This window comes from Limanda limanda, chromosome 1 (assembly GCF_963576545.1).
Source record: "Limanda limanda chromosome 1, fLimLim1.1, whole genome shotgun sequence".
Classification (NCBI taxonomy): Eukaryota; Metazoa; Chordata; class Actinopteri; order Pleuronectiformes; family Pleuronectidae; genus Limanda; species Limanda limanda.
The window spans coordinates 319,773-345,682 of NC_083636.1; the positions used below are offsets into that span (position 1 = coordinate 319,773).

Below are 25,910 nucleotides of genomic sequence, written 5' to 3' on the forward strand. Positions count from 1 at the left end.
ATTTTTACTTTATTTTAACTGCGCATAAACAAAGTGAAGAAAACCTCTGGAGCTGTCGTTCCCTCTCCGTCCATTGGAGGCAGTGAGGAGCCATGGCTGCTTTAAATCAGCCGAGATGCCACGAAGACAAGAGTGAGAAGCGGCGCCATGGCGGAAACAGAGCAACAAAAAGGTGATCAAATATAAACTGTGTTAAACTGTTAGCTTCTACACAGACTGAATATAAACACTAATGTTAGCTTCTACACAGACTGAATATAAACTCTAATGTTAGCTTCTTCACAGACTGAATATAAACACTAGTGATGTTAGCTTCTACACAGACTGAATATAAACTCTAATGTTAGCTTCTACACAGACTGAATATAAACACTAATGTTAGCTTCTACACAGACTGAATATAAACTCTAATGTTAGCTTCTACACAGACTGAATATAAACTCTAGTGATGTTAGCTTCTACACAGACTGAATATAAACACTAATGTTAGCTTCTACACAGACTGAATATAAACACTAGTGATGTTTGCTTCTACACAGACTGAATATAACATTAGTGATGTTAGCTTCTACACAGTCTGAATATAAACTCTAATGTTAGCTTCTACACAGACTGAATATAAACACTAGTGATGTTAGCTTCTACACAGACTGAATATAAACACTAGTGATGTTAGCTTCTACACAGACTGAATATAAACTCTAGTGATGTTAGCTTCTACACAGACTGAATATAAACACTAATGTTAGCTTCTACACAGACTGAATATAAACTCTAATGTTAGCTTCTACACAGACTGAATATAAACTCTAATGTTAGCTTCTACACACACTGAATATAAACACTAGTGATGTTAGCTTCTACACAGACTGAATATAAACACTAATGTTAGCTTCTACACAGACTGAATATAAACTCTAATGTTAGCTTCTACACAGACTGAATATAAACACTAATGTTAGCTTCTACACAGACTGAATATAAACACTAGTGATGTTAGCTTCTACACACACTGAATATAAACTCTAATGTTAGCTTCTACACAGACTGAATATAAACTCTAGTGATGTTAGCTTCTACACAGACTGAATATAAACACTAATGTTAGCTTCTACACAGACTGAATATAAACTCTAATGTTAGCTTCTACACAGACTGAATATAAACTCTAGTGTTAGCTTCTACACAGACTGAATATAAACACTAGTGATGTTAGCTTCTACACAGACTGAATATAAACACTAATGTTATCTTCTACACACACTGAATATAAACACTAGTGATGTTAGCTTCTTCACAGACTGAATATAAACACTAATGTTAGCTTCTACACAGACTGAATATAAACACTAGTGATGTTAGCTTCTTCACAGACTGAATATAAACACTAATGTTAGCTTCTACACAGACTGAATATAAACTCTAGTGATGTTAGCTTCTACACAGACTGAATATAAACTCTAATGTTAGCTTCTACACAGACTGAATATAAACTCTAATGTTAGCTTCTACACAGACTGAATATAAACTCTAATGTTAGCTTCTACATGTACTGAATATAAACTCTAATGTTAGCTTCTACACAGACTGAATATAAACACTAATGTTAGCTTCTACACAGACTGAATATAAACTCTAATGTTAGCTTCTACACAGACTGAATATAAACTCTAATGTTAGCTTCTACACACACTGAATATAAACACTAGTGATGTTAGCTTCTACACAGACTGAATATAAACACTAATGTTAGCTTCTACACAGACTGAATATAAACTCTAATGTTAGCTTCTACACAGACTGAATATAAACACTAATGTTAGCTTCTACACAGACTGAATATAAACACTAGTGATGTTAGCTTCTACACACACTGAATATAAACTCTAGTGATGTTAGCTTCTACACAGACTGAATATAAACACTAATGTTAGCTTCTACACAGACTGAATATAAACTCTAATGTTAGCTTCTACACAGACTGAATATAAACTCTAGTGTTAGCTTCTACACAGACTGAATATAAACACTAGTGATGTTAGCTTCTACACAGACTGAATATAAACACTAATGTTAGCTTCTACACAGACTGAATATAAACACTAGTGATGTTAGCTTCTTCACAGACTGAATATAAACACTAATGTTAGCTTCTACACAGACTGAATATAAACTCTAGTGATGTTAGCTTCTACACAGACTGAATATAAACTCTAATGTTAGCTTCTACACAGACTGAATATAAACTCTAATGTTAGCTTCTACATGTACTGAATATAAACTCTAATGTTAGCTTCTACACAGACTGAATATAAACACTAATGTTAGCTTCTACACAGACTGAATATAAACTCTAATGTTAGCTTCTACACAGACTGAATATAAACTCTAATGTTAGCTTCTACACACACTGAATATAAACACTAGTGATGTTAGCTTCTACACAGACTGAATATAAACACTAATGTTAGCTTCTACACAGACTGAATATAAACTCTAATGTTAGCTTCTACACAGACTGAATATAAACACTAATGTTAGCTTCTACACAGACTGAATATAAACACTAGTGATGTTAGCTTCTACACACACTGAATATAAACTCTAGTGATGTTAGCTTCTACACAGACTGAATATAAACACTAATGTTAGCTTCTACACAGACTGAACATAAACTCTAATGTTAGCTTCTACACAGACTGAATATAAACTCTAGTGTTAGCTTCTACACAGACTGAATATAAACACTAGTGATGTTAGCTTCTACACAGACTGAATATAAACACTAATGTTATCTTCTACACACACTGAATATAAACACTAGTGATGTTAGCTTCTTCACAGACTGAATATAAACACTAATGTTAGCTTCTACACAGACTGAATATAAACACTAGTGATGTTAGCTTCTTCACAGACTGAATATAAACACTAATGTTAGCTTCTACACAGACTGAATATAAACTCTAGTGATGTTAGCTTCTACACAGACTGAATATAAACTCTAATGTTAGCTTCTACACAGACTGAATATAAACTCTAGTGATGTTAGCTTCTACACAGACTGAATATAAACACTAATGTTAGCTTCTACACAGACTGAATATAAACTCTAATGTTAGCTTCTACACAGACTGAATATAAACTCTAGTGTTAGCTTCTACACAGACTGAATATAAACACTAATGTTAGCTTCTACACAGACTGAATATAAACTCTAATGTTAGCTTCTACACAGACTGAATATAAACACTAATGTTAGCTTCTACACAGACTGAATATAAACTCTAGTGATGTTAGCTTCTACACAGACTGAATATAAACACTAATGTTAGCTTCTACACAGACTGAATATAAACACTAGTGATGTTAGCTTCTTCACAGACTGAATATAAACACTAATGTTAGCTTCTACACAGACTGAATATAAACTCTAGTGATGTTAGCTTCTACACAGACTGAATATAAACTCTAATGTTAGCTTCTACACAGACTGAATATAAACTCTAATGTTAGCTTCTACATGTACTGAATATAAACTCTAATGTTAGCTTCTACACAGACTGAATATAAACACTAATGTTAGCTTCTACACAGACTGAATATAAACTCTAATGTTAGCTTCTACACAGACTGAATATAAACTCTAATGTTAGCTTCTACACACACTGAATATAAACACTAGTGATGTTAGCTTCTACACAGACTGAATATAAACACTAATGTTAGCTTCTACACAGACTGAATATAAATTCTAATGTTAGCTTCTACACAGACTGAATATAAACACTAATGTTAGCTTCTACACAGACTGAATATAAACACTAGTGATGTTAGCTTCTACACACACTGAATATAAACTCTAGTGGTGTTAGCTTCTACACAGACTGAATATAAACACTAATGTTAGCTTCTACACAGACTGAACATAAACTCTAATGTTAGCTTCTACACAGACTGAATATAAACTCTAGTGTTAGCTTCTACACAGACTGAATATAAACACTAGTGATGTTAGCTTCTTCACAGACTGAATATAAACACTAATGTTAGCTTCTACACAGACTGAATATAAACTCTAGTGATGTTAGCTTCTACACAGACTGAATATAAACTCTAATGTTAGCTTCTACACAGACTGAATATAAACTCTAGTGATGTTAGCTTCTACACAGACTGAATATAAACACTAATGTTAGCTTCTACACAGACTGAATATAAACTCTAGTGATGTTAGCTTCTACACAGACTGAATATAAACTCTAATGTTAGCTTCTACACAGACTGAATATAAACTCTAATGTTAGCTTCTACACAGACTGAATATAAACTCTAATGTAAGCTTCTACACAGACTGAATATAAACACTAGTGATGTTAGCTTCTACACAGACTGAATATAAACTCTAGTGATGTCAGCTTCTACACAGACTGAATATAAACACTAATGTTAGCTTCTACACAGACTGAATATAAACACTAGTGATGTTAGCTTCTTCACAGACTGAATATAAACACTAATGTTAGCTTCTACACAGACTGAATATAAACTCTAGTGATGTTAGCTTCTACACAGACTGAATATAAACTCTAATGTTAGCTTCTACACAGACTGAATATAAACTCTAGTGATGTTAGCTTCTACACAGACTGAATATAAACACTAATGTTAGCTTCTACACAGACTGAATATAAACACTAGTGATGTTAGCTTCTTCACAGACTGAATATAAACACTAATGTTAGCTTCTACACAGACTGAATATAAACTCTAATGTTAGCTTCTACACAGACTGAATATAAACTCTAATGTTAGCTTCTACATGTACTGAATATAAACTCTAATGTTAGCTTCTACACAGACTGAATATAAACACTAATGTTAGCTTCTACACAGACTGAATATAAACACTAATGTTAGCTTCTACACAGACTGAATATAAACACTAGTGATGTTAGCTTCTACACAGACTGAATATAAACTCTAATGTTAGCTTCTACACAGACTGAATATAAACTCTAATGTTAGCTTCTACACAGACTGAATATAAACTCTAATGTTAGCTTCTACACAGACTGAATATAAACTCTAATGTTAGCTTCTACATGTACTGAATATAAACTCTAATGTTAGCTTCTACACAGACTGAATATAAACACTAATGTTAGCTTCTACACAGACTGAATATAAACTCTAATGTTAGCTTCTACACAGACTGAATATAAACTCTAATGTTAGCTTCTACACACACTGAATATAAACACTTGTGATGTTAGCTTCTACACAGACTGAATATAAACACTAATGTTAGCTTCTACACAGACTGAATATAAACTCTAATGTTAGCTTCTACACAGACTGAATATAAACACTAATGTTAGCTTCTACACAGACTGAATATAAACACTAGTGATGTTAGCTTCTACACACACTGAATATAAACTCTAATGATGTTAGCTTCTACACAGACTGAATATAAACACTAATGTTAGCTTCTACACAGACTGAACATAAACTCTAATGTTAGCTTCTACACAGACTGAATATAAACTCTAGTGTTAGCTTCTACACAGACTGAATATAAACACTAGTGATGTTAGCTTCTACACAGACTGAATATAAACACTAATGTTATCTTCTACACACACTGAATATAAACACTAGTGATGTTAGCTTCTTCACAGACTGAATATAAACACTAATGTTAGCTTCTACACAGACTGAATATAAACACTAGTGATGTTAGCTTCTTCACAGACTGAATATAAACACTAATGTTAGCTTCTACACAGACTGAATATAAACTCTAGTGATGTTAGCTTCTACACAGACTGAATATAAACTCTAATGTTAGCTTCTACACAGACTGAATATAAACTCTAGTGATGTTAGCTTCTACACAGACTGAATATAAACACTAATGTTAGCTTCTACACAGACTGAATATAAACACTAGTGATGTTAGCTTCTTCACAGACTGAATATAAACACTAATGTTAGCTTCTACACAGACTGAATATAAACTCTAGTGATGTTAGCTTCTACACAGACTGAATATAAACTCTAATGTTAGCTTCTACACAGACTGAATATAAACTCTAATGTTAGCTTCTACATGTACTGAATATAAACTCTAATGTTAGCTTCTACACAGACTGAATATAAACACTAATGTTAGCTTCTACACAGACTGAATATAAACTCTAATGTTAGCTTCTACACAGACAGAATATAAACTCTAATGTTAGCTTCTACACAGACTGAATATAAACTCTAGTGATGTTAGCTTCTACACAGACTGAATATAAACACTAATGTTAGCTTCTACACAGACTGAATATAAACACTAGTGATGTTAGCTTCTTCACAGACTGAATATAAACACTAATGTTAGCTTCTACACAGACTGAATATAAACTCTAGTGATGTTAGCTTCTACACAGACTGAATATAAACTCTAATGTTAGCTTCTACACAGACTGAATATAAACTCTAATGTTAGCTTCTACATGTACTGAATATAAACTCTAATGTTAGCTTCTACACAGACTGAATATAAACACTAATGTTAGCTTCTACACAGACTGAATATAAACTCTAATGTTAGCTTCTACACAGACTGAATATAAACTCTAATGTTAGCTTCTACACACACTGAATATAAACACTAGTGATGTTAGCTTCTACACAGACTGAATATAAACACTAATGTTAGCTTCTACACAGACTGAATATAAACTCTAATGTTAGCTTCTACACAGACTGAATATAAACACTAATGTTAGCTTCTACACAGACTGAATATAAACACTAGTGATGTTAGCTTCTACACACACTGAATATAAACTCTAGTGATGTTAGCTTCTACACAGACTGAATATAAACACTAATGTTAGCTTCTACACAGACTGAACATAAACTCTAATGTTAGCTTCTACACAGACTGAATATAAACTCTAGTGTTAGCTTCTACACAGACTGAATATAAACACTAGTGATGTTAGCTTCTTCACAGACTGAATATAAACACTAATGTTAGCTTCTACACAGACTGAATATAAACACTAGTGATGTTAGCTTCTTCACAGACTGAATATAAACACTAATGTTAGCTTCTACACAGACTGAATATAAACTCTAGTGATGTTAGCTTCTACACAGACTGAATATAAACTCTAATGTTAGCTTCTACACAGACTGAATATAAACTCTAGTGATGTTAGCTTCTACACAGACTGAATATAAACTCTACTGTTAGCTTCTACACAGACTGAATATAAACTCTAATGTTAGCTTCTACACAGACTGAATATAAACTCTAATGTAAGCTTCTACACAGACTGAATATAAACTCTAGTGATGTCAGCTTCTACACAGACTGAATATAAACACTAATGTTATCTTCTACACACACTGAATATAAACACTAGTGATGTTAGCTTCTACACAGACTGAATATAAACACTAATGTTAGCTTCTACACAGACTGAATATAAACTCTAATGTTAGCTTCTACACAGACTGAATATAAACTCTAATGTTAGCTTCTACACAGACTGAATATAAACTCTAATGTTAGCTTCTACATGTACTGAATATAAACTCTAATGTTAGCTTCTACACAGACTGAATATAAACACTAGTGATGTTAGCTTCTACACAGACTGAATATAAACACTAGTGTTAGCTTCTACACAGACTGAATATAAACACTAATGTTAGCTTCTACACAGACTGAATATAAACTCTAATGTTAGCTTCTACACAGACTGAATATAAACTATAGTGATGTTAGCTTCTACACAGACTGAATATAAACACTAATGTTAGCTTCTACACAGACTGAATATAAACTCTAATGTTAGCCTCTACACAGACTGAATATAAACTATAGTGATGTTAGCTTCTACACAGACTGAATATAAACTCTAATGTTAGCTTCTACACAGACTGAATATAAACTCTAATGTTAGCCTCTACACAGACTGAATATAAACTCTAGTGATGTTAGCTTCTACACAGACTGAATATAAACTCTACTGTTAGCTTCTACACAGACTGAATATAAACTCTAATGTTAGCTTCTACACAGACTGAATATAAACTCTAATGTAAGCTTCTACACAGACTGAATATAAACTCTAGTGATGTCAGCTTCTACACAGACTGAATATAAACACTAATGTTATCTTCTACACACACTGAATATAAACACTAGTGATGTTAGCTTCTACACAGACTGAATATAAACACTAATGTTAGCTTCTACACAGACTGAATATAAACTCTAATGTTAGCTTCTACACAGACTGAATATAAACTCTAATGTTAGCTTCTACACAGACTGAATATAAACTCTAATGTTAGCTTCTACATGTACTGAATATAAACTCTAATGTTAGCTTCTACACAGACTGAATATAAACACTAGTGATGTTAGCTTCTACACAGACTGAATGTAAACACTAGTGTTAGCTTCTACACAGACTGAATATAAACACTAATGTTAGCTTCTACACAGACTGAATATAAACTCTAATGTTAGCTTCTACACAGACTGAATATAAACTATAGTGATGTTCGCTTCTACACAGACTGAATATAAACACTAATGTTAGCTTCTACACAGACTGAATATAAACTCTAATGTTAGCCTCTACACAGACTGAATATAAACTATAGTGATGTTAGCTTCTACACAGACTGAATATAAACACTAATGTTAGCTTCTACACAGACTGAATATAAACTCTAATGTTAGCCTCTACACAGACTGAATATAAACTCTAATGTTAGCTTCTACACAGACTGAATATAAACTCTAATGTTAGCTTCTACACAGACTGAATATAAACTCTAATGTTAGCTTCTACACAGACTGAATATAAACACTAGTGATGTTAGCTTCTACACAGACTGAATATAAACACTAGTGATGTTAGCTTCTACACAGACTGAATATAAACACTAGTGATGTTAGCTTCTTCACAGACTGAATATAAACACTAATGTTAGCTTCTACACAGACTGAATATAAACTCTAATGTTAGCTTCTACACAGACTGAATATAAACACTAATGTTAGCTTCTACACAGACTGAATATAAACACTAATGTTAGCTTCTACACAGACTGAATATAAACTCTAATGTTAGCTTCTACACAGACTAAATATAAACTCTAATGTTGGCTTCTACACAGACTGAATATAAACACTAATGTTAGCTTCTACACAGACTGAATATAAACACTAGTGATGTTATCTTCTACACACACTGAATATAAACTCTAGTGATGTTAGCTTCTACACAGACTGAATATAAACTCTAATGTTAGCTTCTACACAGACTGAATATAAACACTAGTGATGTTTGCTTCTACACAGACTGAATATAAACACTAGTGATGTTAGCTTCTACACAGACTGAATATAAACTCTAATGTTAGCTTCTACACAGACTGAATATAAACTCTAATGTTAGCTTCTACACAGACTGAATATAAACACTAGTGATGTTAGCTTCTACACAGACTGAATATAAACACTAGTGATGTTAGCTTCTACACAGACTGAATATAAACACTAATGTTAGCTTCTACACAGACTGAATATAAACTCTAATGTTAGCTTCTACACAGACTGAATATAAACACTAGTGATGTTAGCTTCTACACAGACTGAATATAAACACTAGTGATGTTAGCTTCTACACAGACTGAATATAAACACTAATGTTAGCTTCTACACAGACTGAATATAAACACTAGTGATGTTAGCTTCTACACAGACTGAATATAAACACTAGTGATTTTAGCTTCTACACAGACTGAATATAAACTCTAATGTTAGCTTCTACACAGACTGAATATAAACACTAGTGATGTTAGCTTCTACACAGACTGAATATAAACACTAATGTTAGCTTCTACACAGACTGAATATAAACACTAGTGATGTTAGCTTCTACACAGACTGAATATAAACACTAATGTTAGCTTCTACACAGACTGAATATAAACACTAATGTTAGCTTCTACACAGACTGAATATAAACTCTAATGTTGTTAACCGTCAATATTGAGTTAAGAAATTCTGAAATCTCACACATAGCAACCACAATTCAACAGCTGCTCTCTAAACAGTGTTTTTAAATATTTTTGTAGGATCCATACCCGAGGATGAAGCACCTGAAGTCACCTTTATGGTGCCGAAGAAAGAAATCAGCGTGGTGCCTGACATGAGTAAATGGAAACGATCACAAGTAGGTTGTGTGGCTGCGATGTGCACTTGTTTCCCAGTCTCAAAGGTTTTTATCTTGTGTGCCTTTTTGTGTAAGTGATAAAAGTAATACTCTTCTTCTGTTAATTTACTTTATTATTCACCACTTCATGTTAAACTCTGTTTTTTCCAGGCATATGCTGATTATATGGGATTCGTTTTGGCATTGAATGAAGGTGTGAAAGGAAAGAAGCTCACAACTGAATATACAGTGTCTGAGGTTAGTATGGTCTTATCAGAGGCATTAAAGGCTTCATTCCTGGTGTATTGGTCTTTTTCAATCACAGAATTGTTATTGTCGGGGCCTTAAGGATTCCCATTCACATGAATCCGTCTTTAAAGAAACTCTTTACCTTAAACCAGCAGCTTAATTAGAGTGAGTCTGATTGTGAGTGTGAACATGAGAACGTTTCCTCCTTCTCTCCCTGAGCGTCGGTTCCATCTCTTGAGAGAAGAACTGACTGAGAGTCACTGTCTCAACCTGCTGCAGCTGGAGAGTGAAGCTGAACTGAGATCAGTTAGAAACACTCTGAAGTTATTGTAAGACTCAGAGACCAACAGAGTCAATCACTACGTGTGGCTGCAGAGGGCGCTGTTGATCAGTACAAGTTGCACAAGTGTGTGTGTGCATCAAGCCAATTGTATAAATTTGAGACTGTTATTATCACCCTGAAATGAATATGTTGCTTCTTTGCTTTCTCTGTATTTCTCTGGTTCATTAAATCGATCATGTGGTGCTGCTGCTCATTTAGTGTCCAAGGAATCGACAGTGTTGCTACATCCTGATCTGTTGTGTTACAGACGGTGGAGAAGTTATTAGATCTTTTGGAGACTCTGGACCGATGGATCAACGAGACCCCCCCTGTCGATCAGCCGTCCCGCTTTGGTAACAAGGCCTACAGAACCTGGTACAGCAAACTAGACCAGGTTAGTACACACACACACACACACACACACATTCATGCAACCAACCACATGCTCTGTATGTAGAACGTGATGTGTGTGTGTGTGTGTGAGTAGGAAGCAGAGGCCTTGGTGTCAGCATTGATCCCTGCTGACAAATGTGCAGCAGCTCCAGAGATAGCCGTGTATCTGAAAGAGTCTGTGGGGAACCCCACCAGGATAGACTATGGAACAGGTAACAGCTGTGTGTCCACCTTCTTTACAATGTTCTACACAAAACACTCACACTATAGTCTTCTGGTTGTGTTGTGGTTGGACGTTTAGTCCAGTGGCTCTCAACCAAAGAGCTTGTGAGATAAATGATGAGGCGTTAAGAGAGAAACATTTAAGTTCTCCTACATACATTTTTCTGATGTTTAATATTTTTGGGGAAATTGTATAATTTGACCACCTAATCTTTAAAAATGTATTGAAATTAGAGTTCCTAGCATTGGTGTTTTTTAACCCTTGAAACCCAACAACAGAAACGTTCCTCCAGTTTCTACTTTAGTATTTTTAGTATTGTGATACCATTTTTTAAAAGATCCTCAAATACTTCATGTCTCTAAAGTCTTTACGACTTCAGCTAAAAGGTTCTGTAAGTCACTTAACAATACTAAATTGTGAATAACTTAAATTGTCTTTTGAACAATACAAAACTCTAATTTAATCAAATTTTGCTAAACATAAAGTCATATTGTCCCGAAATATTTCTAAATACAGAAATATGTATTAACTCTCCATGACTATGAACAGCTTTTACCTTTTGAGATAATAATATTTTAGGTACAAGACAGAGGCGTCGACTTTCTGCTGCAAAAACAGTGAATGTTGTAAATATTATGATCATGAAACAGGTTAGTTTTCAGAGGGTTACTGTGATTTTATTCGAGAAAGTATCTAAAAGATAAAACTGAAATAAACATAGTGGAGTGCTGCATGGAAAAAAGCAAAATAAAGTTTTATAAAATAGAAATACTCAAGTACAAGTAAATGTTACTCAAATTCTACCCCCCCCCCATGTGCCTTTCACATATAAAGCTGTGTTTTGTTTATCTCAAACTTTTATTTATCTGTTTAAACAATGCACTTCTATCTATTTGGTTGTATTTGTTTGTTTTTGTTTAATGCCTTTATTTGTATTCCACTCGATTCCGATCTTTTACAAACGCAGGAAACATTTAGTCCAAGAACAGAGAAAGAATAAAACAAAAATCTAAATGAAGAAATAACTTCAAAACACGGATTGTGAAAGCTTTTTCATGTTGTAATTAATTTAATGGAGTCAAACTTAATTATCACACAGATGATGCTGATGTTTCAAGATCTTTTCTGTTTTTGTGTTTGTCGTCTCAGGTCATGAAGCTGCTTTTGCTGCGTTCCTCTGCTGCCTCTGTAAGGTCGGAGCTCTCGGAGCAGATGATCGCCTGGCTATTGTTTTTAGAGTTTTTAACAGGTGAGCTGATTTACACGTCTTCAGTTGTACAACACAGCTTTCAGACATGAGCTGATGTCTGGAACTGTTCCTGACGTGTTCCCAACGTGTTCCTAACGTGTTCCTCACATGTTCCTCACATGTTCTGGAGGTTCTGGATGTTCTGTCGGTGAGAACAAATGTGTGAGTCAGAGTCTCTGGACATGTTCTGGATCTTCTCCTGCAGCCTCCTGGTAACATGTGTATAACATGTCCTCATGAGTCCATGTGAGGAACCAGCAGGAGAACGTGTGGAAGCTTCCCAGAGAGCGAGTGGACGTGTGGATGAGGTTTCTAACACGTGACGTGAAACCTGAAGAACACAAAGATCTCAGGATGAAGAAGAGGAGCCGGACACGTAGAAGACGAAGACGTCCACTTGGAAACACGAGGAGATTCCAGATCTTCTGGTGATGAGGCCGACGCCGTGTGGAGGAGCTGGAAACAACAACACTGATCTGTCCACAGCAGAGTTTATACGTCATGTCCCGCCTCCTGCTGCTCTACAGGCTCCGCCCCTCGCCTGGATGTTCCCACATGCTCCTGTTTGAACGAGTCGGACCAGACAACCTCCTGCTGCTCTACAGGCTCCGCCCCTGCTGCTCTACAGGCTCCGCCCCTCGCCTGGATGTTCCCACATGCTCCTGTTCGAGCGAGTCGGACCCGACAAGCTGCTGCTGCTCCACGTTGTGAACCGTGTGTGTGTTTTCTCAGGTACCTGTCAGTGATGAGGAAGCTGCAGAGGACGTACAGAATGGAGCCAGCTGGAAGCCAAGGTGTGTGGGGACTGGATGACTTCCAGTTCCTGCCCTTCATATGGGGCAGCTCCCAGTTCGTTGGTAAGTAAATATAAGAGCTGTAAGGATGAGTCTGTATCTGAAGGGACTTATGTAGAGGAACTCAGGACAGGAAGTTGGTGTTAAAACTTACAGAACTGTTAAAGAAAAAGAAAAATGTAAATGAATACAACCCTGGCAGGGAAAAACCACTTGTCTGCTTCAGAGAGGAGGTAGCCCTGCTCCTTGTTTTCCTCTCTGGAAATAGAAACACACATGTCAGTATAGGTGATTTACATCTGAATTTCACGCATCTTAATATGAGCATGTGTTGTCAATTGTTCAAAAATATTGCAGGAGAATTTTATAGAAACGAGCTGATTTAATAGTTTTTATTTCCGTCGGATGACAGAGCAACCGGTTTGATGTAGAGCTTTAATGAATAAGAACTATCTGTAAGCTGATACTGATGTGAACAGAATAACCTGCTGTAGAACATCCTGTGCTCTGGTCCAACCTCTGCTTCTCGTACAATGACAAGTGGCACCTGGTGGTGAACATGTGCGCTTACTTCCACGCAGATCACCCGACACTGGAGCCCCGTCACTTCATCGACGAGCGGGTGGTGAACGAGCATCAGCAAGAATATATTTTTCTGGACTGTATCAAGTTCATTAACGAGGTGAGACAGTGAAACACACACGACACATGTTTGATTTATAATCACGTTTATATATCTTAGTGTTTGTCAGACATTCACTAGAATCTGCTCCATGTGAACTCTACCTTCTCTCATACGCTAACTTCAGTACAAAAGTTTGACAGTGATCCGTAGAAAACTTGAGACGTCGGTTTGGTCATTTGTTTCTGAAACACTTGTTAGTCATTTGCAGAAATTCTCTTTGTCTTAATAGCATCAATAAATAAAGTTATCTGCAAAATAGATCCTAGGTGAGTCGTGAAGACAGTGGAAACACAACCGGTCATTTTATCCCGTGAAGCAGAGACGACACAAGTTAGAGAGCAGTTCATGTGTTTGGTGGGCGGAGCTTGAAGAGGGGGTTGATGGGAGTGGTGAAATGTATCGGTCACATCTTGCAGCTGCAGCTGCTCCAGGACCAGCAAGAGCTTTAAAACAGCGCTATGTAACAGTTACTGAGCCACAGCGCCCCCTGCTGCCACATGTGCTGACTGACTCTTTTCATGTAAAAACAAAGTCTAACGATGTGTTGACTGACTGTGTCCTCCCACTGGATATTACCCATGATCCTCTGCTTCCTGACCCTGAAGAGCTGCAGCTGGAACAAATCCACCAAACTGTTCAGATTCTTCATGTTTCACAGTTTCCTGCTGAATCTGTGAGATAAACTCTGGTTGTTAATAACTTCAGAGTGTTTCTAACTGATCTCAGTTCAGCTTCACTCTTCAGCTGCAGCTGCTTGAGACAGGTTGTGACTCTCAGTCAGTTCTTCTCTCAGGAGATGGAACCCACTCACCGGGGGGGGGGGGCCCACTCACTCACCGGGGGGGGGGGGGGAACCTACTCAGCAGATTCACAGAGAACAGACGCTCAGGGAGAGAAGGAGGAAACTTTCTCTGCTTCTCACTCACACATCAGACTCACTTTAACCAAGCTGCTGCTTTCAGGTAGAAAAGTTTCATTGTGTGGACAATTTAAAAAAAATCAAAAAAAATGTCAGGATCTTAGATTTTAAATTTTTACCCAAGGTTTTTTTGTAATAATAACATTTTAAAATATTCTGTGTGACGTGGATCACGGCTGAATGAGGTTTCGTTCAGGAACAGGAAGCGAGGGAGGAAAGGTGGATTCTGTTGGTCAGGAGCCAGAGCAGGAAGGGAGGGGAGGGAAGTGGGGGAGGGAAGGGGGGGGGGGAGCAGCTACATCCCTTTCCTTCTCCCCCCTCAGACACCCCACCCCCTTCTCTCCCTCTCTCTCCTCCTCCTCCTCATGCTGCTGCTTGACCTCCCTCTCCTCCTCAGGGCTGTGGAAGGATGCTGCTGTCGTCCATTCTTTGTGTGTTTTATGTTTTGTGACATAATTCTACTTGGACTTGTATCTTTGGTGTTGAAGCGTTTTAGAGCTGAAATAGTTTTTCATTAATCTGCAAATAAATTGATAATCAATTTTTTGGGTAATTTCTCTCAGAAACATATCAAATGTTCTGTGGGAGGATTTATTACTTTGATCTGTTTTCTATTATTCTCTTTGAAAACTCTTCCAGTTTTTTTCTGCTGGTCAACAATATGTATTTTTGGAAAATAATAATAACCTGAAAGAGTGGACAGGTTGGTCAGCATTTTTGTGTTTGGCTCTCTCGCTTTTATGTTTTTATTTTTGCCTAAATGAAATCTAAGTTAGTGCGACGGCCAAAAGATTTGATTCAGAAACATCTTCATCGTACGATGATCCGATAATTCATGTGCTGCACACCACGGTGTGATACAACAACTGCTCCTGTTGTGGGACAAAGCTTCTGTCAGCGCAGATTGACTCTGTCCAGTCGAATGGATCTGATCCGTGTTTGGAGGAAATCATGAGCGTTTAAAATCCTGCCGTGAGGATTCATATCAAACCCTCACAGTCCTCTTTGTTTAGATCTGTTTGTTTTTACTGACTTCAGTGTGTGTCTGTGTGTGAGTGTGTGTGTCTGTGTGTGTGTGTGTGTGTGTGTGTGTGTGTGTGTGTGTGTGTGTGTGTGTGTGTGTGTGTGTGTGTGTGTGTGTGTGTGTGTGTGTGTGTGTGTGTGTGTGTGTGTGTGTGTGTGTGTGTGTGTCTGTGTGCGTGTGTCTGTGTGCGTGTGTGTGTGTCTGTGTGCGTGTGTGTGCGTGTGTGTGTGTGCGTGTGTGTGTGTGTCTGCGTGTGTGTGTGTCTGCGTGTCTGTGTGTCTGTGTGCGTGTGTCTGTGTGTGCGAGTGTCTGTGTGTGTGTGTCTGTGTGTGTCTGTGCGTGTGTGTGTGTGTGTGTGTCTGTGTGTGTCTGTGCGTGTCTGTGTGTGTGTGTGTCTGTGTGTGTGTCTGCGTGTGTGTGTGTGTCTCTGTCTGTGTGTGTGTCTGTGTGTGTCTGTGTGTGTCTGTGTCTGTGTGTGTGTCTGTGTGTGTGCGTGTGTGTGTGTGTCTGTGTGTGTGTCTGCGTGCGTGTGTGTGTCTGTGTGTCTGTGTGTGTGTGTGTGTCTGTGCGTGTCTGTGTGTGTGTCTGTGTGCGTGTGTCTGTGTGTGCGAGTGTGTGTGTGTGTGTTTGTGTGTGTGTGTGTGTGTGTCTGTGTGTGTGTGTGTTTGTGTGTGTCTGTGCGTGTCTGTGTGTGTGTGTCTGTGTGTTTGCGTGTGTGTGTATATGTGTGTGTGTCTGTGTGTGTGTGTGTGTGTGTGTGTGTGTGTGTGTGTGTCTGTGTGTCTGTGTGTCTGTCTGTGTGTGCGTGCGTGCGTGTATGCGTGTCTGTGTGTGTGTGTGTCTGTGTGTGTCTGTACGTGTGTGTCTGTGTGTGTGTCTGTGTGTGTGTCTGTGTGCGTGTGTGTGTGTCTGTGTGTGTCTGTGTGTGTGTGTGTCTGTGTGTGTGCGTGTGTCTGTGTGTGTCTGTGTGTGTCTGTGTGTGTCTGTGTGTGTGTCTGTGTGCGTGTGTGTGTGTGTGTGTGTGTGTGTGTGTGTGTGTGTGTGTGTGTGTGTGTGTGTGTGTGTGTGTGTGTGTGTGTGTGTGTGTGTGTGTGTCTGTACGTGTGTGTCTGTGTGTGTGTCTGTGTGCGTGTGTGTGTGTGTGTGTGTGTGTGTAGTCCTAAACATGAGTCACTTCCTTCACCACATGCTGCTGTGAATCACTCCTTCCTCCGGGGAGTACGGTCTGTCTCCGCCCCCTTTCCTCCCTCCGCCAGCCCTTCCCCCATGTGTTCTCATGTGAGGCCCTGGAAAGTGTCTCCGCAGCATGTGTGTGCGTGTGTCTGTGTGCGTGTGTGTGTCTGTGTGTGTGTGGGTGGGGGATTTGACGGGTTGGAAGGGGGGCTGGGGGAGTGTGGTGAATGGGGGGATGGAAAAAGGAGAGGGTTGTTAGATTGATGCCCGGGGGTCTGGGTGGGAAAACGTCCTGCTTCATTCATACATTTATAAATTCACACTTTTGTTTTTGTGTGTCTCACTTTTAACACTGAATATGAAGATATTGTTTTTTTATGTATTTTGACTTTTTGTCTTCTGTCTTTAAAGCTCACACACTCTCTCTCTTCCATCATATTCTATACAAATCAATGCTAGAGGAATGAAATGTGGTCACAATCGGCCAGAAAACTTCATAAAACTAAAAGGAGCTGAAGACGATTCTCTGAGTTTGTGTCGATTCGTGACCACTTTCACATCCGGAGTCATGTGACCAGTTAACCTCTAGTCTGCTCTCGAGTTAGAATCCATCGGAACTGACTAAACTCAATCAATGAAGAAACTAAATTATTTAAAGCCTTTTTTCATTCTCTCGATCTAAAATCCATTGAGGACACAAAACTTAAAAGGGCTTTCGTTCAGCTTTTGCTTTATTTGAATAGTCAGTTAAAATCAGAGCGGATAAAAATCCTACGATATGTTCCCTTCTCAGAGAAATTTGTATTTTCATTAGTATTTGCTGATATTAAATCTTTTACAGAATATACAATAAAGAAAATATGTGCATTTTACATAATTAATTACTTTGTTACCTCAAGTTCTATATATTTGGTTGTATTTGTGCTTTATTTAGCTATTTACATTAGAGTTAATGGTTGTAAAGTATCATCAATTGCATTTCTTTGTCATTAGGAATCCTAATGTTTTCACATGTTTATGTATATATATTCATTATTATATTAATTTAATATATCTTTTTTCTCTTGAAGTTACATGCCAACCAGCTGGCCCCAACCCAACTCATCCCTTTCCAGTAGTAAATTATTTGCCTTGACCCATAACTTCTGTATTAATTCTGCATTAAACGATGGTTTCAAGAGGAATTTAAGAGGTTGGAAAATGACCCATTTTAAAAACATAGGAACTTCATACTGCAGAAGAATTAACTAAAAAAACTAAGACTAATTTATAAAACCACTTTTTTCATTTCCACCCTTCAACATAATCCAGTGTCTGTTTGAGATCTTTGTCTTTAACTTGCAGCTCCGTCTTTGTTACGTGTGGATCTCGTTCTCCAGGTCCTGTCGTCTTCATGGCTCTTTCTCTGCTTTGTAGATGAAGACCGGTCCATTTGCTGAACACTCCAACCAGCTGTGGAACATCAGCGCTGTTCCTACCTGGTCCAAAGTCAACCAGGGTCTGATCCGAATGTACAAGGCTGAGGTACACCTTCATCACTCTCTTCATCAGTCCAATTCTCCATTTATGAATCAGTCTAATAAATAGTTTGCAGAAGAAGAAGTAGGTTTCAAAGCATCAATTTCAGCCCATGTTTATTCACAATCTGATACAAATCCTGATAAATTGATCTGGGTGTAGTTTCACCTTCAACCAGGAGAAGTGCTAATGTAACACTTCACCACCAGCGCCACCTTCAGGATACGTCCTCGAGAAAGAGAGAGCATCTTAGGAACTTATCTTGTGTCTAATTAATGGCTTCTCCTTCCATTCATGATTCCCTCCTAATTAACTCTTGAACTTTGTTTGACAGATTAGCAAATTATATCGTGCTAATCTAAGATGGTGACGATGCTTCTTCTTCCACCTGCTCACAATGTGCAGCATCGCCCGTGTGTTGGCGTTAAGCTCCGATCTCGGCTGTATTACTCTTTGATTGGTCAGGGTCAGGGTTAGGGTCAGGGTCAGGGTCAGGGTTAGGGTCAGTCAACACGAGGTGTCCTCTCTGAGCTCGGTTGTGAGGAGCCTGGTGGAGGAAGGAGCAAACAGAACGTACAGTTGCAATCAGAAATATTCAACCCCCCAAAGATTTTAAGGATTTATCAATTAAAGTTACTTCGGATGACTTCTTTATGAGTTGAGTGATACAGAAAATAAACACGGAAAATGCATGATGTAGTATTTGTGTGTAGCAGTATATTTTCTTAAGAAAGCCATGTCACAATTATTCAACCCCCATATAATATTGTTGTTGCAAAGCTGTCTGACAGTTTTTTTTGTCCTAAAGTGGAGTTGAAACATAATTTAGCCTTTGGGAACTCCCCCCCCCCCCGTGAAGGTATTCAAGGTGAGTTGCAATCATGGGAAAGACAAAGGAGCGTGCATAAAAGCTGAGAGGAAAATATTCGATCACACCTGGAAGGCCTTGGGTAGAAGAAGATTTCCCCAAAAAATTATATTCCAAGAGACACCATTGGGATCATTATGAGGAAGTTTAAAACTTATGGAGCAGCAGCAAACCAGCCTGGCCGTGGAAGAAACCCAACATTTCATCAAGGGGCAACTTAAGGCTCCATCATGCTACTCCGTAATCCGTTACGGACGGACGAACGGACAGATCGGACGGACACTTTTTCATTTATAGTTGTCCGTGAAAACAATTCGACCCCAGAACAGTAGGTGGCGCAACGGAAGACAAGCTGGGAGAAGCCTACCTCACGAGTCATCAGAAGAAGTCCACGCTGTTTATTTACCTCCCCCCCACTTCCCTCACACACAGTGTAGCTACGATGGCAACTAAATAAAATAAAGTGACACCCAGCAGGTCAAAATGCTGATGTAATCGTTTCTTAGCGCAGCGGTTCCCCGGTCTTGTTTCCGAACTGTGTTGCTAATTCCACAGCTTGAAGCTGCTTGAGGCTACATGTAGCTAGAAGCTACACAGAGCTAGCTAGCTCCCTCCCAGCTTCCACACACAGTCAGCAGGGACTCCCGACACTAACTACTACCCAGTGTTTGCTTCTAACCTGACGGTATTATAGAAACAGTGTCATGATAGAAGTGGAATTAAAGTCGTGACGGCGGGTTTTTGCACCGTTGCCACCGCAGTTAGCATGGTTGCTAGCCCGTTAGCCTAGCCCGCTAGCGCCGTTTTGAAAGCTCGTTCTAACCGTATGTGACCGTGCACACATGCCGTCAGTGCTCTAACGAGCCACCGTCAGCCGGACAACTCCGCTGGCTTAACACACACGTCACATTAATCGTAGAATCATAGTTTTGTTTGTGTTTATTGTTATAGAGAAAGAAGCAGAAAGTTTGAGGTCCGGAAATAACGTCGTACGGAAATGATGTCATACGGAAATTATGTCGTTAGCGGACCAATCACAGGCAAGGGCTGTCCGTAGGCTATCCGAAATATCCACGGATAGTTAGAAAAATCAGACGTGCACGAAAAGCTGTCCGAGGCGCTCGGAGAGGGCGTTCCACGGCGGATAGGGCGGTCCTATCTATCTGAGAAGTATAAAGGAGCCTTTAGTCAGAACAACTCAGAGAAACCCCGTGTGACTGCAGGACTCCTACAGGACGACCTGATGAAGGCTGGTCCAAGTGCTTCAGTGGTGTTGTGCAATAGGAGTAGACTTGACGTTGGCTAATTATTAATAATCATGAGATATGATTATTAAAATAATAAAAATTATCTATCAAAAATAATTAAATTATTAATTGAAGATGATCAGTAATCAAATAACAATAAAACCACTAATGAGAAAATAGGAATTATCAATTAGAAAGTACAAGCTATCAATTAACAATGATAAGGTTATCAACCAAGAATAATGAAAATAATCAGTCAAAAACAATAAAATTATCAATTTAAGAATAATACTATCTATATTAATAATTGAGAAAGGGGGGCACCACCCTGGTTTCCAGGGACCAACATATCAAGCTATAATTATCAGTCTCATAATGATAAATGTCAAATTAATAATGTCAATATTTTAATATTAACGATTACTTAATAAACAGGGAAGGCTTCTAAGTTCGAGCACAGGCAATCATAATCCAGCTGCAATCACACACTTATGCACAAATAATCACAGACTACAGATACTTTAATTACAAAAGTATTTATTAAAAAGGGGAAATAAAGTTATAATGTTATTCAATGATTTATCATTTTAACAAGCTCCAATATTTCAAAGATAAACACAGCAGCAGCACTTATCACAATTCAGACAATACATGTAAAACCTGCGGTCTACCTATGTATGTCTGTCTCTGTGTGTGTGTGTCTGTGTCAAAGTGTCTCTCTGTGTATGTGTGTCTATGTGTGTGTGTGTGTGAAATAAAGTTAGTGTTATTTAATGATTTATCATTTTAACAAACTCCCATATTTCAAAGATAACAACAGCAGCTTATCACAATTTAGAACACGCATGTAACCTCTGGTCCATCTATGTGTCTCTGTGTGTGTGTATCTGTCTGTCTATCAAAGTGTCTGTGTGTGTTTGTGTGTGTGTGTGTGTGTGTGAGAGAGAGAGCGAGAGAGCGAGAGAAAAGAAAGGGGGCGTGGCGATGACGCAGTCACATCTAAGATGGCGGCCGATCATGATTCGTGGAATCAAGGCCTAAAAACTCTCAAAATGGCGGATTGACTACAAAACAAGATGGCGGAGCCGTTATGAATTTAGAGCCAGGATGGGAGGAGAGAGAGAGCGGAGGCGTGGCAATAATAGACTCAAAATGGTGGGTTAACTTGCGTTATTCAAGATGGAGTCTATGTTAATGACACCATGTGGCCGGAGCGCACACTGGTGGTCGTCACATGAATTACACAAAGGAAATTTTAGACAAAGAGAATTCTTATCTCTGCTTGGCTTTGGGGGCCGAATGGTTTCCAGATGTGTTCAGCCTCTCTAAGCATAGATTTAACTATGTGACATGAACTGTATTATAAATACAGGTCAGAAGTGTGTATAGGTCGGTTTAGAAGGAGAGAGAGAGAGAGAGAGAGAGAGAGAGAGAGAAAACATGTAAGGAGAGTTCAAAGAAGCTCTTAAAAATACGCCTGAGATGAGTTAACAGTGATTCACCCCTCAGCCCTCAAGCGAGCGTTGTGGGCCGAGGTTCTGATCGGTGAAATCACTGCAGACTCACCCAGACGTTAACAGTGCGGGCGGAGGCTCTTCTCGCGGCCCTATTTACTGTAACACAAAATATTGCCATCAAACCGGAAACCGGAAGTAGCTGCTCGGAGTAGTGGCCGGCTAAAACAATGGAACACGGAGGTTCCACCAACAACATACACTCAAGTATTAAATCAATACGCTACGTATTAAAACTAACATCTGCCCAGACAACATAAGCCTCTTACTGTGACCGTGATTTCGTGGGTTGCATGCGCGTTGGCGCGAATCTCCCGGAGGTTCAGTGAATAGCTTGAAGTCTCTCAGGCGAGCTCCCATGAGCACCGCAGCTGGGCCGGAGCGGATCCGTCGTGCTCCGTGACAGGATGAGGCTTCGTCTTCTTCGGTAGCAGCGGAGCTCGTGCTCACTCACAGGAACGTGCGGCTGCTTGTAGCCGTTGTAGATCGTGTGGAGAAAGAATAAAAGTAAAGTCCGTGTGGAAAATGAAACAGTCTGAGATCGTTCCGCGGGTAATTTCCTGTTTCGGTCCTTCAAGTTAAAACAGGAAAAGTCCTATCCAAAATAAAACGTCGACTAAGATGAAAGAATAAAATGAAAAGAATTCAAATAAATGTCTTATCGCCTCCATTAGTTTACTAAGTCGTCTGGTAAAGCCTCGGGAGGCCTAGTGGTAACTTCAGCGTTGGAGTAGAAAAAGAGAACAAAGAGTTAGTTGCCTCCTTAAGTTGCTGGGTTAACTAGTGAGACCCCGGGGGGGGGTCTCGTTGTCACATCAGCATCGGAGGAAAAGAAAAAGGTTTCTGTGAGCTCAGCCTTTTTAAGTCATGTTCCAGGTGACTCCCCCCTGGGAGGAGGGGTCAGGGGTCAGTGTGGCCCCCGGCCAATTAACTATCAGAATTTGGCCCCAAGGGGCGGTTTACAGTGGGGGACCCAGGAAGTGATCTGCTGCCACATGGAGATAAGGGCTCCATGCTGGATTTTTCATGTGAGGGGTCTCCCTAGGCAAGTCTAAGGTTTTACGACTCTTTGTTCTAGGTCAGATCACTGGGCCTTCCCCAACAGTGGCAACTATAAGACGTGCACTGAATAAACAAGGACTTCATGGCCGGCTCCAAGACGCACTCAGCTCCTGACCACAAGGAACATCAAGTGTCGACTAGAATCTGCCAGGAGGAATTTGGATGAGACGACTGAGTTTTGGGTGTTAGTTCTCTGGACTGATGAAACCAAACTGGAACTGTTTGGACGTATGGACCAGCGGTAGGTCTGGCATGTGAAAGGCTTCTGACCAGAAGAATACCATCCCCAGGTCAAGCATGGAGGTTGGGCAAAGATGATGTGGGGCAGTTTTTCTGTGGCAGGAACGGGCGATCTGGATCGTGTACCTGGCATCATGGATTCACAGAGATACCAGGCCATTTTAAGGAGGAATGTGAAGCCTTCTGTTGACAAATTGAACCTTGGTCATCATTGGACTTTCCAGAAAGACAATGATCCAAAGCAAAACCTCCAAGTCAGACAAAGCTTGGTTGAGAAAAAGGTCCTGGAACGTCCTGGAGTGGCTTCCTCAGTCACAGGATTTAAATCTGATTGAAAATCTTTGTTGGGATTCAAAGAAGGCAGCTGCAGCACGGAAGCCATCAAACATCACTGAGCGAGAGGCTTGTTCACGTGAGAAATGGGCAAAGATTCCGATCGAGAGTTGAAAGAAGCTTGTCTGTACTTACCGAAAACGTTTGTTAGAAGTTATAAAAGCTAGAGGATGATCCACAAAGTCCTGAAGCTGGAGGTTGAATAATACTGAACATGTGTTGAAAGAGTTACATTTTTCATTTTAACTTCAAAGTTAAGTAAACTTCTGTTGTCAAAATAACTAGGGTTAGGGTTAACCCTAACGCATCAGTAAATATCTTTTGTTGTTTGAGTTTTTTTGTTATTTATTGTCAGTATCTGTCGTCCACATCTCTATAATGTCTATGGGGGGGGGGGGGGGGAGAGGAGAGAGAGGCAGGAAAGGGTTAAGCGAGGAGGGGTGGGGCGGGGGGGATGTCTAAGCCTGCTCGCCCACATCCTGTGTTTTCCAGAGCAGCCTGCGAGGGGCCAAGCTGTCTGCCCCCCCCTCTGCCGTTCCCTTCATTAAATCCTCCTCTCTCCCTCCCTCCCTCTCTCTCTCCCTCCCTCCCCTCCCTCCCTCTCCTCTCCCTCCCTCCCTCTCCCTCTCCCTCTCCCTCTCCCTCTCCCTCTCCCTCTCCCTCTCCCTCTCCCTCTCCCCTCCCTCCCTCCCCCTCTCCTCTTCCTCCTCCTCTCCCTCTCCCTCTCCCCTCCCTACTCCCCTCCCTCCCTCTCCCCTCCCTCTCTCATCACCTCCCTCCCTCCCTCTCCCCTCCCTCTCCCTCCCTCTCCTGGAGCAACCATCAGCAGACTCCCCTCCCTCTCCCCTCCCTCTCTCCCTCTCCTCTCCCTCTCCCTCTCCCTCTCCCTCTCCCTCTCCTCTCCCTCCCTCCCTCCCTCCCTCCCTCCCTCCCTCCCTCCCTCCCTCCCTCCCTCCCTCTCCTGGAGCAACCATCAGCAGACTCCCCTCCCTCCCTCTCCCCTCCCCCTCCCCCTCTCCCTCTCCCTCTCCCTCTCCCTCTCCCTCTCCCTCTCCCTCTCCCTCTCCCTCTCCCTCTCCCTCTCCCTCTCCTCTCCCTCTCCCTCTCCCTCTCTTCTCCCTCTCCCTCTCCCTCTCCTCTTCCTCCTCCTCTCCCTCTCCCCTCCCTCCCTCCCTCCCTCCCCTCTCCCTCTCCCTCTCCCTCTCCCTCTCCCTCTCCCTCTCCCTCTCCCTCTCCCTCTCCCTCTCCCTCTCCTCTCCCTCTCCCTCTCTTCTCCCTCTCCCTCTCCTCTTCCTCCTCCTCTCCCTCTCCCTCTCCCCTCCCTCCCTCTCCCTCTCCCTCCCTCCCTCTCTCTCTCTCCCTCCGAGCCTGGAGCAACCATCAGCAGACTCACATTCCTCTCCCCCCCCCCGGCCCCACTCAGGGTTTCCGAGCTGGAAGCAGCAGAATCCTCTGGTTTCTGTCTGAGTCTGAATGTGTGAAACAGAAACTTGTTTTATGTTCCACGGACTCGATGAGGACCAGACGATCGTCTCACGCTTCCACCGTCTTTACAGATCTGAGCTTTTTACCACAACTCGTGTTTCTTCTCTTCTCAATGAGTTCACTTCAGTGCACTGTACAAAACTCGACTTGCACAGACATGAAACTTTCTTGAGAGAACTCGTGCTCGTGAACATCATGTCGTCAAAGACCAGCACGTCTTCTAGTCTCAAGTTGTATTTACACACTGGAGGAGAGAGACCGGGGAACCGACTCTTCAAATTAAACTTTATATTTATCTAAAGCTACTTTCAGACCTGAACTCTGAATATTGTCCAGAACTTTCCAGAGTGAGACCTGAAGGCTGATGAATG

The 25,910-nt window shown here is 40.1% G+C and overlaps 1 protein-coding gene across 1 annotated transcript in view; it reads left to right on the plus strand.

The window, feature by feature from the left end:
• The first annotated feature begins 120 nt into the window (after positions 1–120).
• ptpa (protein phosphatase 2 phosphatase activator) overlaps positions 121–25,910 on the plus strand; it is a 27,340-nt gene continuing 1,550 nt past the window's right edge. The window contains exons 1-9 of the mRNA XM_061071318.1: positions 121–172; positions 10,165–10,262; positions 10,413–10,499; positions 11,081–11,206; positions 11,300–11,417; positions 12,578–12,677; positions 13,410–13,534; positions 14,053–14,153; positions 18,689–18,796. Of these exons, the coding sequence (XP_060927301.1) occupies positions 148–172; positions 10,165–10,262; positions 10,413–10,499; positions 11,081–11,206; positions 11,300–11,417; positions 12,578–12,677; positions 13,410–13,534; positions 14,053–14,153; positions 18,689–18,796 (888 nt within the window). The 5' untranslated portion in view covers positions 121–147. The remainder of the gene's footprint in view (positions 173–10,164; positions 10,263–10,412; positions 10,500–11,080; positions 11,207–11,299; positions 11,418–12,577; positions 12,678–13,409; positions 13,535–14,052; positions 14,154–18,688; positions 18,797–25,910) is intronic.